The sequence below is a fragment of the Heterobasidion irregulare genome (assembly GCF_000320585.1).
Source record: "Heterobasidion irregulare TC 32-1 unplaced genomic scaffold scaffold_05, whole genome shotgun sequence".
Lineage (NCBI taxonomy): Eukaryota > Fungi > Basidiomycota > Agaricomycetes > Russulales > Bondarzewiaceae > Heterobasidion > Heterobasidion irregulare.
The window spans coordinates 1064001-1079851 of NW_009258201.1; the positions used below are offsets into that span (position 1 = coordinate 1064001).

The following is a 15851-nucleotide window of genomic DNA, read 5'->3' on the forward strand; positions in this document are numbered from 1 at the left end:
CCACGGTCGGCGAACGAAGAAGCAAGCCGAGGTCGCAGCACTGCTCGACCATGCCAACCACAGAACTTCATACTACATCGTCCGATATTGCATTCTTTTCTTGAAGTTTGCTGGAGCTCGAAGAGCTCGACTTCGTAAGTTCCGGCACGGTGACCTTGTGGCCACGATCCACAGTGCCCATCTCATGGGACTCTGACTCGACGTCGATGAAGACCTGTACTCCCCGGCGTTTGAACATTGGTGACTTTCGTTTAATCGCGCGTGACGACTCACCTCTGGACGTACTCTGCTACTCGCTAGTGTTAGGAAGTCAGGCTGCGAGTTTCATCCTGATTAAATTTGAGCACAGATATCGGTGATGCAGACGACGTACCCGCCTGCCCATGCTGATAGTATGACCGTGATCTTCGTCGCTCGTGGAATAATCCCATCCGATTCGGGAATTCAAGCTGGACAAAAGCGAGTTGCTGTATAATTTGGCCAGAGGAAAGTTGAAAGCAAGATGACTGTGACTGAATCATCAATTCATGTCGGAGGTTTTGGAAGAACTAATACATACACTCCATTCGCCTGTAGGCAAGGAATCAATAGCAACGAAACAATAATTAGGAAGAATCAAAATTAATAGAGAAATGAGGTGCTGACGCGGCCAAGGTATACTGATAAATCTATGATGGCCCAGATGGAAGTTATGAGCCCCGTTTGCACCGTAACTGCCGTCCTGGGATATGAGCGCCGTCATGCTATATATGAACGAAACAAGAGACTCACGTCGAATGATCCTGTTCAGTATATCATTTGACCCCTTGAAGCCTCCCTTGTATTTCCGCTATGCAGAACTGAGCCGTTGCATGATTACAGAAGGAAATTTCTAATACACACCAGGTGCCATGTCAAGGAGACAGTAATAGCCATGTCGACCAAAGCGGATGTCCCTAGCCAAACAATGACTGGGGCCTTGAATTTCTGAAACTGTAGCCATTCTGGCACTCTGCTGATGGCGGCGGCCGTCGCCAGGCCGCCAACTGTTCAGGACGAACAATGGCGCGTTAAATTGCCTCTGAAAGTGAAAGTGATAATAGGAAAGGCAAACACACGGAGGGAGATGAAGGAGCCAAAGATCAGCGCTGCCACAGCGATGTTGCTACCTGTAAGGACCTTCACTCTCCATGTAAAGAAGAGCTGTACAGTGGTCCCAATGATCGCCTGAGCACACCGTTGTTAGTGAGAAGAAATGTGCATGGAAGGCAGTTGTATTTACCGTCATGGCGGGATCTACCAGACGAAATCAACGAAATCAGATCAGAGACTTGTCACCAGCGCGACGAAAGATGCAAGCACCTGTGGCAAAAACTGTGAAATCGAGGAGTCATGTTTAGAATATGGTAGGGTTGAATGTATATGATGTCTGTACCCCAGTTCGCCTTCTGTATCGCGGCCGGGTCATCTACAAACCATTCTCAATAGCTGCCAATACACCAATCAAAATTACGCACTGTAGTGATTGACGAGTGAGTCGTATGTATACTCGATGTCCAGCACACTGTTCAGCGTGTCGGCAAGAAATATAAACAAAACCTAAGAGTCAAAGACGGTGAGGGGGAGGCCTAATAGAGCAAGCACTCGGACTGAAGACCGAACGCACGACAAGCTTCATCCACAATCGATCCCTGCCATAATGATAAACTCTATCAATGTCATATTTAACACCAGCCCGACCACCCATCTCCGGGAAGGAACACGGAAATGGGAGACTAATAAAACTACGCACCCCTTATACGATGTGAAATACATGTACGTCTGCGCGATGGAGACCCCATAGAGGATAATATTGATCGTGGTCCCGATGAAGATCGGACCATGGCTGTTATTGGACCGACGAACATGAGCGCTTTGCGATGAAATGTGGATGATAGTCAGGACTGGGGCACGTGAGAGAACCTACGCAACCAAAGCGAAATTGGGGGAGGCGGACATGAAGCGGAGCGTGGCGAGGCGTCCCGAGCGATATGGGATGGAGGGGGAGATCCTAAATGAGGATCCAGATGAACTACCGCGACGGGAGATCAAGTTGCGAGGGTGGGGTCGCCAGAGCACATCCACGCCTCACCCTCAGAGCCGTATAAGTAACTGTGTCTTGCCCTGCCCAATCCTGTCTTTCCGGCATCCTCGTGCGGTCCCAGCTGTTTCAGCTCAAGTACTCTGAAGGGCAGGTCCGGACGCACACCCCCATCACGGTATTATGATGTGCTTTCCGAGGACGGCAACTGACGGATATCCAGTTAGCTTTGGCGGCGAATATGGAGAAACGGCATGTACCGTGTACAGGACCCGCACGCCTTGGAAACGCGGAACGCGGCGATTTTGGGAAGCTCGGGGATCACGATTAGAGGGCAGACGATGAGAAGAGATCTGTGAAGTATGAAACATGCGAAGCACGAAATGAGAGTCCAATGAGGACAAAGAACTGAACGGACATGCCCAGAACGGTACATCTCATTTGGGCAAAAGGCAGACGATCATGAGCATGGGACACACTGTATCTGCATTGATGACCTTTGCTTCGAAAGCATGCAGCCAGATCCCATCCGCATTAAACGAGGAATAATCCAACTATTGCCGAGATGCGAACGGACATCGCATGCTAAGTATCTGCTCTTGATTTTCACGTCTGCCGCAGGCTCGTTGGCAGAGTGAATGCAGCCTCGGAATAGCTTGCAAGGGAGATCTAAGGTCTTCCCGGTGATGCCCCACAAATGCTCGATGGCAGATGACCTAACACGAAGCATTCGGAAGCCGCACAGACCGCAATAGAAACTCACAACGCTCTGCCAAAATAGGTATCGTCCGCGGAGCGACCTACCAACCACGACTTCACGCATGAATGGGAGAAGGCGCCGACCCGACAGTCCAGCACCAGCAAAAGCACCGACACCCGTGCAACGGAGTAAAGGACGTCAGGCGAAGCTGGGAGAGACAGTTCTGCGAGGCAAGCGAGGATCAAGATACAAAGAACCTTCCAGTGATCTAGTCCAAGACGACATCCACGGCCAATTGAGCGCATGATCCGCTAGATCTTGCTAGCCCCCTAAGTGATCGCAGGCGATTGAGCGGCGCATACGACCTCTACTTGTAGATCCACAAGAGCCTCAGAGCACTGGCTTCCATGCAATTTGCGTTGTCGACATGTCACCGAGGGTTCGATCGGGGTTGGCTGAAAGATGTACAATGCGGGCGGGTTCGATCTGTAAGATTCATGCATGCCTACACAGCGTCAAGTGCAATGATGCAAGATAACGATAAGCACATGAAAGAGGCAAAACACACCGCAGCTTCTCCGAGCTTGTTATAGACAGCGATCAGCCTCGGAATCCCGGTTCACAGTCCGCGTTAGCGCCCGCGTACCTCAAAGGGCTGAACCGTATTGTGTGGCTCGCCCCAAACCTACAAAGATAAATGACTCTGACTGTAAACGAAAAATAGCAGTCAGAGAGAAATAAACACGTTCAGAGGTGAAACAACCAATGATACAACAATGATAACTACAACGCCGCCGACAACGCTAACGACACGATCAACTCTTGGCCTACACGGTATACAAGAACAGACAATAAAAAAAAGCCGGCGAAAGCGAGAAGGTATAATGTAAAAAGGATAGGACAGGAGGAGTCAAGGCGCACACAAATCAATGTTCCTCAGGACAAACTTTGAAGATGGATCTACGAAGCCTTCACAACGGGGTGCGGTGCCTTGATCGGAGCAGAGTCCTCACCAGCGGCAATACTGCCACGAGAGTCGGCGAAAGCCTTGCTTCCGCCGTACTTGTCGTCCGTGTTCACCATCTCGTGTGACTCGACATCGATGAAGACCTGTAGAGTGATCCAGTTGCCAGTAGAGTGGATTTATAGTTAGTCCACAAGGCTCATCCTCTTTGAAGAGAATTACACTGACCTCCGGCCTGACGGAGCCACCAAAGTTGACGACTTCGGTCTGTGAGGTCAGATTCGTCTCATCAAAAACTCGCACGAGGCGAAAGCAAGGGACCACATACACGTAGACTGTTGATCCCATTATCGCTGTCGTTTATTGTAGAGGCGGAATATTTCCAACCCTGGCGGGAGTTCAAACTCGAGAGCAGGGAGTTACTATAGAGTTTCGACAGGGCGAAATTGAAGATAAGATGCCTGAGATAGATTTGACGTTCTCAACCTCTGGCTGTCGAGAAAAGCGAAGGTCACGCACGTTCCGCTTGTCTGTTCAATCAAGGTGAGGTGAGTTTGGATGCTCTGGCGTGCTGGTGACGAAACTTACGATCCCGAGGTAGACTGCCAAGTCAATGATGGCCCAAACAGAGGTGACCAACCCCGTTTGCACGGTCACTATCAAGGAATGTTTATGAACAGAAAGTAAGAGAATAGTGTAAGGCCCACATCGAATGATCTTGTCGAGGACATCATCGGACTTTTTGAAGCCATGCTTATGTTGACGCTGTAGACAAGGATCACGATAAGCACGCTGACCAGTGGATGAGAGATGATAGAAGACGGACTAAATGCCAAACGAGAATGGTGGTGATAGATGTATCGACCAATGCCGAAATAGTGAGCCAAATAATGACAGGAATCTGGAACTTCTGAAATTCCAACCACTCCGGCACGAAGCCGATGGCGATCGAGGTTGCTATACCGCCGACTAGAACGAGCCATTAGGTTAGCGCTTGAATAGGCCTAGCGGAGCAAACCTACGGCAAGATATGATAGAGCCGATGACTAGCAAAGTGGTCGCAATCCTGCTGCCGGTGATGACCTTGACTCTCCAAGAAAAGAAAAGCTGAACAATGGTTCCTATAATAGACTACACATGATCTATGGCCAGTTCGACACAACACAAAAAAGACGATATGCGTACTGTCATGGCTGGATCTTGGGGGGAATATGCTCATCAGTGAAAGGTGTCATCGGTCTTGAGAAGCAATGCCTTCTACCTGTGGCGAACACTAGCGACTACTATGAGCACGAGGAAAGGCGTGTCCACAGCTCAAAGTCTCTTACCCCAGTTGGCCTTTTGAATAGCAGCGGGGTCATCTAGGGAGGGTTCGGACGAGGGTGGTAGGAAGTAGATGAAAAGAACACACTGTAATGATTGACAAGAGAATCGTAGGTATATTGGATGTCAAATACACTATTCAAGGTGTCTGCCACAAGGACAAGCAGGACCTATGGCGGGATCAACGTATGCGGGACGGACTACTGCGAGAGACACTTACAACCAGTTTCATCCACAATGGGTCCCTACGCACGCAGTCAGGACGATCAGTATGGGTCATTCGAAGCACGAAACTGACTTTTTATAGGTGCTGAAGTAGATGTATGTTTGTGCAATCGAGATACCATAAAGGATGATGTTGATAACCGTGCCGATGAAGATGGGGCCGTGCCTAATGAGAAGCGAGACGATCGTGAAGAGACGGGGCGCGGAACGGGAGAAGAGGACGCACGCAACCTTCGCGAAGTTCTGATCCGCCATTGGGGAAGCGGAAAGAGGGAGAGAGGATCTGAGAAGAAGGAGAGGGAAGGAGAACCGAGGAGGAGACGGAAGAGGACGTGGAGGGCTTTATACATGAGGAGGAGACGGACGGAGAGCACGATAAGTCAACATGACATGGAAGTCGAAAGGACAAGAAAGGAACGGCCGCAAAGCATGTCTGAACGGGAAGAGCGAGACACCGAACCCTAATCCAGTCGGAATTGCATGCAGCGGTTGCCCAAAGTGGCGCAGTGCCATAACGGCGCTCAAGGATGCTGTGGTCTCTGTGCGCCTATGTACGACGATTCGTGCAGACGGAAGCTATGTTGACAGACAGACAAAGGACAGGACCAAGTTAGGTCCCGAAGGCGAGTCCGTGTCCATTTCAGAGTGTCGATTAAAAAGCCTGGGGATTGACATTGTAGAACATCAGAAGAGCGCAGAACATATCGCCGCGAGCATTGAGACATGCGATGGACAAGAAGAGAGCTTGCAATATATCAATGTGCTGTTGGTGATCCACTGGGACGAGCGAGAAGAAAGCAACCTTGCCATCCAAACGGAGGAAATGCATCGGTCCAGGCCGAGGGCCGTGCCGATCCCGTGCCGGCATCTCCGCGAGTCCCCGATGGATAGCTTTGGACGGAGTGCTCGCGATGTCCTGGAGAACACTTGCAGAGCCTATCGAGCATGGCGACCGATGCTAGCCGCATCCTCGTCGTTGCTTCCAGCCTCGAGCAGGCCACGAATATCGTTCAACGTATGTTCCGCGACAGGTCACTGCTCATTCCTGTCTGAGCCTTAGTGCCAGGCATCAAACAAATCGACCACGCCGATCTCCCTCCTCCCGAATCCGAATCTATCCCATGGACCATCACCAACAAATACTATTCCGCCGACGTCCACTTTCACATCGTTGCCCAACGCGATTTCACCCCGCACTCTGCCCAGGATGCCCTTGCCGTCATCTACGTCTGGCAGCGCGGTGACGTGCGTCTTTCACCTCTTGTTCTTCACGATGTTCGATTGATTGCCCCTCTTGACTGATTTGCAGCCTTATGCCGAACACGTCCTCTCCCTCTCCAGAGCGATTGCACCACATGATCCCGAAGTCACCCTCGCCATCGCCCTCGGCACACACCCACCGCACCCCGACGACCCCACCGAAGGGCCCGACCAGTTCTTGGCCGAGCACGGATTCGAATACATCGATGGCGAGCGCAATTTTTCCCCCTCCCCTTCTGCAGCTATCCATTTAGATGATGACCACGACCACGACTACGACCATGATCACGACCACGACCACGATGCAGCCCCTGGCATCTCGCGAGTCATCGATGCGCTCAGCACAATCATGTGGCCCTCGATGGTACGAACGTCGTCTACCGCTACTACGAAACGCGCGAGTCATACACCTACGCTACTCGACGTGCTCCCATCAGAGGAAGACGGCCTCGCGGCGCTGCTTGCGTCCGAGCTGATCGAAAACGGGGCCCAGACGCGCGAGAGCCGCATGCGACGGGAGATGGCCGAGCTCGAGCGATGGCTCGTCGAGAACGAGGATTTGCACGAACGAGAGGCGATGCAGGATATGGACATGGACATGGACATGGGAATGCAGGGCGACGATGATCATGGAAAGGTGGAAATGCAGGTTCGAGAACAGGATTTGGATCAGAAGGCCTTCCACGACCCATGGACGCGCACGGATCTCGGCGCAACCCCGCACCAGAGCGTAACCCCAGGATCGCTATCTAACCCCGGCTTCGACGACGATTTCAGTGCGTTCATCTCTGCCCCCGCACGCCCCGCTGCCGTACCAGTACCCGCACTAATTCCCTCCCGCAACGCGTCACTCGCCGTCCCTGGCCTCACTTACCACGCACTCCCCTCCACTTCCGATCTGGGCGCCGAGGACGACGACGCGTTGTCTACCATGGCCACCTTCGCGGACACTGACACCGAAGGGTACGATGCCCTTTCAGACTTTACTGAAAGCCGCTCGCAGGATTTCCCAAGCGATGACAGTCATAATCCCCCGTCATTCGACTTCCCTGCCTCGTTCGATCCCGCCTCGAGGCCCTCGGTGCCGGAAATACACCTCCCACGCGACGTCCCACGCCTCGGGGCCGGGTTCGACCTGGGCGAGATCTTGAGCACTCTGCAGAGCGTGCGCGAGGACGTTGCAGGGATCGGGGACGAGCGGCTCAGAAGGGAATACAGCGCGCGGCTGGCGTCTGATTTTGTGTTCAGCAGGATGGGAGACGATGGGTCGGATATTGGGGACGTCGATGTGGAGCACAAGGGGGAGAAGCATGAGGGCCACGTCGAGCCGGCGCACTGATTGTGGGCTAGCGTGGGTGGTGACATAGGTGTTGAATTGCGTACTATACAAGGGCTGCTTCGAGTTTCGCCTCTAGGATTCCCTCGTCAACAAAAGGTTTGGTTCGATGCATACGTCAAATGATACCTTATGGGACGCGACGTCGAGAGGCTCTTGCATGGTGGAAGGACGCTGTGCGGCGAGCAAACAAGCCCTATTCATACAGAGAATTTAGGTTCATTGATTCGACGCAGTAGTAGAACAGGCAACGATACAAATTGCAAGGCATTCAAGTCATGATACAAAGGGGGGGATATAAGAGGCATTTAATAAGGAAGACTGCTCAACCCACTCCATCAAATCTACGCTCGCGCTTTTCCTTTTCCCTTGACATCCCCTTCACTCGGATCATCGTAATTTGCTTCATCCTCATCCTCATCCTCATCCTCATCCTCCTCTTCCTGCGCATTCCCCGTCAAGTCTCTGATCCCCTCTTCCGCAAAATTCAAGATGCCTCCCATATCCATCATCTTCACCGCCTCCTCGGCCTCCGGCACGGGCATCTTCCCAAGCACGCGATTCACTCCCTCGAGCTCGCCGCCCTTGAGCGCTTCCTGGAGGTCGGGGGACAGCGCGCTGAACAGGTCCCAGCGCATCTGCAGCGCGCGCCGCACGTCTTCGATATCCATGCCCTCCGTCCCGGGGCCCTCGAGCGTGATGTTCTCCGGCGGCGGCCCGTCCGGTACATTGAACGAGATCGACGTCTCTGGATTCTCCGCAACGAGCTGGATCTGCTCGGCGCCTGTCGTGTCCTCCTCCGCGCGGGTCGCCTCGACGCGCCGCTGGATGTGCGCATACGTGTCCTCGACGTCCTTTCGGAAGATCGCGTGCGCGGCCTGTCCTCCTTGAATCATCCTGCACAGCCCGATAGCCGAGGCGTCAACATCCGTGCTTCCGCGAAACGACGCAGGCGAAAAAAGAATGGAAATTCAGAAACACGTGAAAGCGCGACGCACCGTTGGAAGAATAGGCGGAGCCCATCCGTGCCGAGCTTGTCGCCGTATTGCAGCAACAAGCTCTGGTGCACGCACTGCTTCGCGAGCTTTGTCTTGCCGTCGGTCTGGTTTCTGAATGCCGCGAGAAGGAGCGCGTCAGACGCGCCATTCACGACCACCTCGCGGTGGCCCTGGATAAACGCCCACGACGCCTCAAAGTCCCACAGTGGGAGTTGCGCGAACGCCTCGAGCGCGGGCGTCATCTCCGGCAGCTCGTCGTCAGGCTCGTCAAGCTCGTCGGTGTCTGGTGTGGTCGTGGATGGGATGGGTGGAGAGGAGGACGCTGCAGGGTTCAGAACTTCGATGTTGGTTTTGGTTTGTGTTTTGGTCGTGGCCTTGGACTTGACTACGGGCTCGGGAGCAGGGGCAGCTGGAACGTACTGGATCGATGCGCCACAAGCAATGCGAGAATACATAGAAAGGAGATTTGAATGTCACGATGATGAGTGAAACTATCATGATGCACCTTCGAGTCAAAACCTTCATGGATGTCCTCCGTCGTGATATGCTTCGTCTTCTCCTTGTATAGCTCGTCCAGCTCCTTTTTCAGCTTCGCGATCTCCTCCCCGAGCTTCTGCACATGACCGCCCACGCCGTCCTCCAAAAGCCGGCCGAGCTTCTCCTGATCGCCCGCGGCCTTCTCCCTGGCCTGCGCGGCGACCTGCTCGAGGAGATTCAGGATCATGGCGTCGTACGAGACGGGCTTCGGCGCGTTCGACTTGGGCGCCTCGGGCGACGGGTTCGTGCGTAGGCGCTCGACCTCTGCGGAGAAGCGCGGCGCGCCGCCGCCCTGCGCGAGCTCGACGCTGAGCGCGCGGAGCCGCGCGAGCAGGACGTCGTCGCATGCGATCTCGGCTTCGAGGTAGGCGATCCGCGCGTTGCGCTGGTCGCGCTTCTCGTGAATGTCGCGCTGCTTCCATCTGCGCGGGCGGGGTCAGGACGCGATGCGATCGAGATGCGAGACACGACCATGCGAGACGGGGTAGAGGGCAAAGGGCCGTGATAGATGAGACGGATAGCGTACCGGATCAGAGAACGTTTGTCGACATTGGGGTGGCCCTCGATGTCAGAGTCGTCGGAGAGCTGTACGCAGCGATGCGATCCAGTCAGTCCCCAATCGATCTGTGCGAATCCGCCAAATCCTGGCGATGCAACGCCATGCTCACCTCGAGCTGATCCCACTTGGAATAGTTCAAAGGCATGGTTGATCAGGATACTATTGGGGAAGAGTGGTTAGGAACGCGGGGGTACAGACGAAGAGGCGAATTAGGCCGCCCACTCGCAGACGCAGTCGCCGTTCAGCGCTCAGCCACCAGACTTGCAATTGGGAACCCTAGGAGACGTCTTTCGAATTCTCTGGAATAGGCTGGAAGAAAGACGATTCTCTCATCGCCATCATAGATAGCAGAAAACGAGTCTGTTGACGATGACCGTGTCATGCAAAATGATTATATCGAATCAACATGATTGCGTATGGCCCAAATTATCTGACGGCGGGTCTTTGCAGCACCAACACACATCGACAGCTGGATCTTCGAATCGCCCTCGCGCGATCATGCAAACCGAGATGTGTTGGCAGAAGCGGCGCCGATGCCTCCACAAGCCCTGGACCAACCCGATTCTATCCTTTTTTTCATTTCTATTCCTTCTGTCTTCAATTGTTCTACCCCCACATCGTCCAAATCTAATGAGGTGTGCCGAATTTGTGCATAGACAGCTGTGATCGCACAGGATTGCACCGAGCACCGAATTCTTCTGGAAGAGCGGCAAAAATCTAAATCGACAGGCATGAAAAAAACACCCTGTCAGAGCGTGCATCGGCCCCGTCCTGGCTCGTGCTCGCCGCTGGGGACGCCCCGTGAGCTCCCGTGCCGCTGCGCACGGTGGCAAATTACATCTCGCACCGCGCTAGTGCATTGCCCTGACAGGATCGCGAAGGGACACGACTGGACACGATCGAGCGAAAACAAAGGAAAGTGGGAGCCTCTAGGAGCCTCCGGCAAAGCAGCACATCCCACACTCCAACCCCCGTGCTCTTCTAGACGATGTCGACAGCTCGACCGCCAATGATGCGCGATCAATCTGAGTATATCGTGAGAACCTGCAGGCCCGGTGTCCGACTTGATCCATGCTCCGACCATGACTTACGCTCCGGCGTGTAGAGGTTGTGTCATGCGAGCGCAGCGTTATGTACATATTTGAGAGAAGGCATCCACGCGCGACTCGGACATGGCTTGACAAAAGATGATGTCAATATGGCTGTGTGATCAGTGCGTGATGCAGGCCGAATCGGATGGATGCAGAGGCGTCGATAGGAAGCGAGCGAAGAGGGGCTGGCGGTGTTAGCGACGTCAGACTAAGAGGTGCTGAGAACGCGACGGCACAAGAAAGGCGGTGGTGGGCTCTGGTGGGCTGAGAGCTGCTGAGAGAAGTAGGAGTTTTTGAGGACGCGAAGAGAAGCGTAGTTTGTTGGACCGGAGGCTTGGCGGAAGCGATGGGTGCCTGTAAATTCCCAGAGCCGACCCCGCAACCGCGACAACACTGCAGGACGCTGCACATGTCCATGTCGCGCGACCTCAGCCGACCTCTGCATATGTTTACGCCTCTTCGTGTGACCATTGCTGCGAGATGCTGTCCTGTTGACCAGAAAACAGCCCTTGCGTTCCCAAAAGACGTTCCCATCGATGGCTTAGGCGGGGAGCGAGCGGCCGTAATAATGAAATTAGGCGGCGGACGAGGACGGACCCCCGATCTAACGAGTAGAAATAGCGATTAGCTCACGTGCTGGGCGCAGAAAGCTGGAACAAAACCTCTGTCCCGTCCATGCTCGCCATATTTCGCATCGCCCCCCGTAATAGACCGCCCGTCCACTCTCCCATCACCCTGCGAGGAGGGAGGCCTTCCGTCGCCACGACGCTCTCCCATGCTTGCGCCGCATCCCGTCCGCATCCGGACGTCCTCACAACCCCCTCGGGCACGGCCGTCCGACGCCGACGAGTACAAGGCCCGCATCCATGCCTCGGCGACAGCAACGGAGCCATGCTTGGACCCACCGAGCCCTTTTCAGCTGAAACCCAGCTCTTCCCTGCTGTCCCTCGCCAGCCCAAGGTCCGCACGTAAGTTTAAATTCCCCCGGAAACGCACCACGAGCCTCTCCGCGCAAAATTCCCCGGAGTCACACGATCCCATTGTTCAAGGCCGTGCCCACGCTCAGCACGCCCATCCCCACGCCCCGCCGCCGCGCCCACTGCGCAACCCCGCCCGTTCGAAACTCGCAGCGACGCAGCGCCCGTCGACCGCGCCGGGGAACACCTCATCGAAGCCGCTGACCGTCCCGATCGCCGTGACTTCGCCCTCTTCTCCTGCTTCTGTTCTTCCCGTGCGTTGATTTCCTCACAGAGCGCCTCGATTCGTCTGACCACCATGGATCCCCACCGTCGCTCGACGTCGTCGTTCTTCGCGCAGCCGTTCGTGGACTTTCTGCCGATGCGGAGGCGATCGATGAAGCGGCCGTCACGAAAGACATCGCCCGTGATCCCGACGGACCCCAGCCCCAAGGTAATATCATTGGAGTCGGGGCAAAAGGGCGACGCGCAGTTCTCGACGGCCGACCGAGCGATCCTGGAGGAGCTGAGGCGGAACGTGGGGGCGCGGGAGGCGCAGTTCGTTGTGCGAGGAGGGAAGAAGCACCACGGGTACGCTGCGCGGGAAGCGCCGTATCCTCGAAACTACGAGAGGCTGGTGCTGGATCAGTGAGTGGCCGCCGTGGGCATCGTGCCCGAATCGGTCTGCGGGCCCTGTGCCGCGGCTCGTGCTGATCGTGGATCGCAGTGACGTGTGGGAGACCGCGTTCTGCAAACAACTCTGCGGCAGCGTGACGTGGCACGTCTTCGATCCGCCCCCCACAAAAGTGTATGTCGCCCGCCTCTCCTTCACCCGACCACGCGCACTGGCTCATCTGCTTCGCTTTCTAGCCTCGACATCGGCTGCGGTGAGCCTCTCCAGAGCCCCGTCTCCTCCTCCTCCTCTCACTTCTCTCCAAGGGTCTGGAAGCTGGATCTTGGATGCCGCCAGACTCTGGAGGGTGCGTGCCCCGTTTCCTCTCGTAGACGTCCCTCGTTCGCTCATTCCACCCTCCCTCCCAGGACTGTGAATTCGTCGGTCCGTCTTCGTTCATTCACCCCCCTCGTTTACGTGCCTGACCGGCGTCTCTCCGTCCAGGAATCGACCTCGTCCCGCTTCACCCCGATCTGTCCCTTCTGCGCTCATCCGATCTGTCTTCCCGCATCACATGGGTTCAGGTCAACTGGTGATCATCCTCTCATTTCCGCATGTCCGTCCTTTCTCACACCGTCCCGCAGCCTCGAAGGTCTCCCCTTTCCAAACGAGGAGTTTGATTATGTGTAGGCCCTTTCCCCTTGTCGTTTATCGGTCGTCACCTCACTTCACCTCCTCGCAGACACATCAAACGGATCGCTCATGGCATTCCAGAGGACAAGGTCAGTGCTTTGTGGACCTTTTTCCGATCCATGTCTCATCGTTCTCAGTGGGATGCTCTCCTGGAAGAAATCACCCGGGTGATGAAACCAGGCGCTGCCTTCGAGGTACATATTTTGACTCTCACTCGGCGCGGGTCTCTGAACCGCCCTGCGATGTAGATGATCGAAGAGGACTTGTTTTTCCCGGGCAAGACCGACTCACCATCTCCCTCCAGACCTCCTTCCCCGCCATACCTCCCGACGCCACCCCGGTCGTCCGAGGGCCATGCCGCCTCCGAACGCCCGCCTATCCAGACGTGTCACTCCAGCCCTGTGCACTCGACCTCCCTCTCCACGCTTTCCACCTTTGCGACTTCCGCGTCGTCGTTCCAGATGCCCAACACTCCCGCCTCCTCCGTTGCGTCCCCCACGCTCTCACCGTCGGGCTTGCCGTCTGTTCCCCAAGGTATCGAACCCCCGCCACACATCGCCTCGAATCCGCCGTTTTCTCCCTTCCTGTTGCGTTCTGTGCCCAAGATACCCGCCAACCCGCGTGACCACTCACTGCTCGAGTATATTTATACAGAAATGCACGCTGCGAGATTCATCAACCTCTCTCCGCTCTCGTTGTTGGCCAACTCCCTCCCGTTGTATTTCAAAGGTAATGTGTGATGTCAACAGTCATAGGCCCGATGGCTCATAGTTTTGTCTTTTTTGGCTGCCCGTGCTAGATGTACGGACCCACTCGCCGATCATGTTTATGTTTCCACCACCCTCTTCAACCCACCCAACGAAGCGCTCATCTGTACGTCCCTTGGGCGACACCTCCGATAGCGACTTCGACTCGGACGATTCCGATGCGTACAGTTTCCTCTCTCATACCTCGCGCGACACCCCTCGACCGCACCCGCTTCCGCCTTCGTTCGGCCTCGCATCTTCCTCTTCGCTTGCGTCCGCGCCCACGCCCCGCGCGACGATGACGTTCTTGACCGTGTCCAGGGATCGGAGCCCCGCTACGTCGCCGCACCGGTCACCCACCGGGTCCCCACAGCAGCTGAAGCTGAAGTTCCCTCGGGGGCGACCGAGCATGAAGCTTACGTCGACGCATATCAACGGACGTGAGATTCTGAACCACGTGCAGCACTACGTCGTCCTCGATAACACCCGTGCATCCGCGTTCGCTCCGGTGCAGCACAAGGCCGCACTGGATTCCGTGCTGAGCGTGACGTCCTCACACTCGCGCACGGCGACGCAGTCGCACGTCCCCGTCCCCGTCCTCGCCCCCTCGTCCGCGCCGCCCTTGCCGCCCTTGCCGCGCACATCGTTCGACGCCACGCCCACACAAGGGCAGCTCTCGGACCAGCAATACAAGTTTGCTTCGCTGCGCGCAAATCAGCTACCAAATCGGCGGCTGGACTTTGACCTGAAGAGCCTGAACCTGCACCTCTCGACGCGCGTGTCGGAAATCGTCGCGTGCGCGGAGAACATGTGGGAGTGGGTTGAGAATTTCCAGCAGCGCGCGCGGGTACGGGAGAAGGCGCGCGCGCGAGCGTGCGAGGCCGCTTCGGAAGGAGAGCGGAAGCGATCCTCGGGGTCTGGGGCGGGGTCGGTGCCGACGGGGCCAGGGGTGGAGACAGAAGATGGGTGGATGAAGAGGGAGCTATTGAGCATGTCGCGCGTGGAGTTCGACGACCTGGTGACTCGGTTCGAGCTGTAAGTGCTTGCCCATCCATCGCCTACCGCTGTTTTTGGCTGACGCTGTTTTCAGAGACATGCACGATAGCATGTCGCTCGACTCGCGCATTCACGCGGCGTTCCACTGGCCGCTGCCCGAGATGGAGCTCACGCAGGAGCGCAAGGACTTTGAGCAAGCGTGTACGAAATGGGACGAGTACCAGGAGCAACAGCGCGCACAGCGGCGGGCGCGCCGCAAAGACCGCGGGCGCGCACCCCCGCTGCCGTCGTCGCCGTCTTTGACTGCGCGGGGACGCACGAGCAGCCGGACGGGTGCGGCGTTTGGGGTTGGCGAGAACGGTGAGGGAGGGGGGTCAGAGACGGAGGTTGCGCCGCCGTCGCAGCGGTTGAGCCGGACGATACGCGTGTTCTGCGCGTGGAAGCCGTGAATAGACGGGGCAGGGCGTGGGCGAGACAGGGTGTGGGATCTGCTAGTGCGGGGAGGAAGGTCGTCGGAGATGAGGAAGGTGTGAAGAAGCAGCGTGCTAGAGCGGGAGAGAAGGCAGGGCCCAAAGGGGAAACTCCTGGGGAAGGCGAGAGCGGTCTGAACGTGGGACGTGTGCGGGCGAGGACGGGAGGGCATCTGACTGGCGGTCGGTCTATCAGTAGCCACTTCACGTCCGATCCAGCCCTGGACCCTTCCCTTTCCCTGCACCTAATGGCGCTCGATCCCCACTCCTCTCCTGCCTGGCCCCACACACACCCACACCTTGTCCTGCCTGGCCCCGCAACGAG

General features: G+C 56.1%; 5 protein-coding genes across 5 annotated transcripts; 2 read left to right on the top strand and 3 right to left on the bottom strand.

The window, feature by feature from the left end:
- Positions 1–67: 67 nt before the first annotated feature.
- HETIRDRAFT_104970 (uncharacterized protein) lies at positions 68–1977 on the bottom strand (the record flags this gene model as incomplete). Its single annotated transcript, XM_009547991.1, has 15 exons — positions 68–214; positions 274–315; positions 374–506; positions 560–570; positions 646–713; positions 772–829; positions 883–1025; positions 1098–1206; positions 1262–1275; positions 1342–1353; positions 1415–1447; positions 1497–1578; positions 1646–1670; positions 1772–1864; positions 1946–1977. 15 exons carry the CDS (start codon positions 1975–1977, stop codon positions 68–70), a joined length of 1002 nt encoding a protein of 333 aa, XP_009546286.1.
- A 1742-nt stretch (positions 1978–3719) lies between these two features.
- On the bottom strand, positions 3720–5526 carry HETIRDRAFT_173333 (uncharacterized protein; the record flags this gene model as incomplete). The annotated part of the gene is made up of 14 exons (XM_009547992.1): positions 3720–3869; positions 3952–3990; positions 4052–4184; positions 4243–4253; positions 4312–4379; positions 4431–4488; positions 4550–4692; positions 4746–4854; positions 4909–4937; positions 5052–5084; positions 5135–5216; positions 5267–5291; positions 5345–5437; positions 5498–5526. 14 exons carry the CDS (start codon positions 5524–5526, stop codon positions 3720–3722), a joined length of 1002 nt encoding a protein of 333 aa, XP_009546287.1.
- Positions 5527–6216: 690 nt separating this feature from the next.
- HETIRDRAFT_458948 (uncharacterized protein) lies at positions 6217–8683 on the top strand (the record flags this gene model as incomplete). Its single annotated transcript, XM_009547993.1, has 3 exons — positions 6217–6286; positions 6338–6516; positions 6581–8683. The coding sequence occupies 3 exons, from the start codon at positions 6217–6219 to the stop codon at positions 7868–7870; spliced, it is 1539 nt and encodes a 512-aa protein (XP_009546288.1). The 3' UTR covers positions 7871–8683.
- On the bottom strand, positions 7441–10138 carry HETIRDRAFT_156303 (uncharacterized protein). Its single transcript, XM_009547994.1, has 5 exons — positions 10071–10138; positions 9929–9987; positions 9371–9824; positions 8866–9284; positions 7441–8764 (listed from the first exon to the last, which is right to left on the bottom strand). The coding sequence occupies exons 1-5, from the start codon at positions 10104–10106 to the stop codon at positions 8212–8214; spliced, it is 1521 nt and encodes a 506-aa protein (XP_009546289.1). The 5' UTR covers positions 10107–10138; the 3' UTR covers positions 7441–8211.
- Positions 10139–12968: 2830 nt separating this feature from the next.
- HETIRDRAFT_417746 (uncharacterized protein) lies at positions 12969–15505 on the top strand (the record flags this gene model as incomplete). The annotated part of the gene is made up of 9 exons (XM_009547995.1): positions 12969–12988; positions 13050–13065; positions 13126–13237; positions 13274–13307; positions 13364–13403; positions 13452–13508; positions 13563–14043; positions 14114–15095; positions 15151–15505. The coding sequence occupies 9 exons, from the start codon at positions 12969–12971 to the stop codon at positions 15503–15505; spliced, it is 2097 nt and encodes a 698-aa protein (XP_009546290.1).
- Positions 15506–15851: the final 346 nt, after the last annotated feature.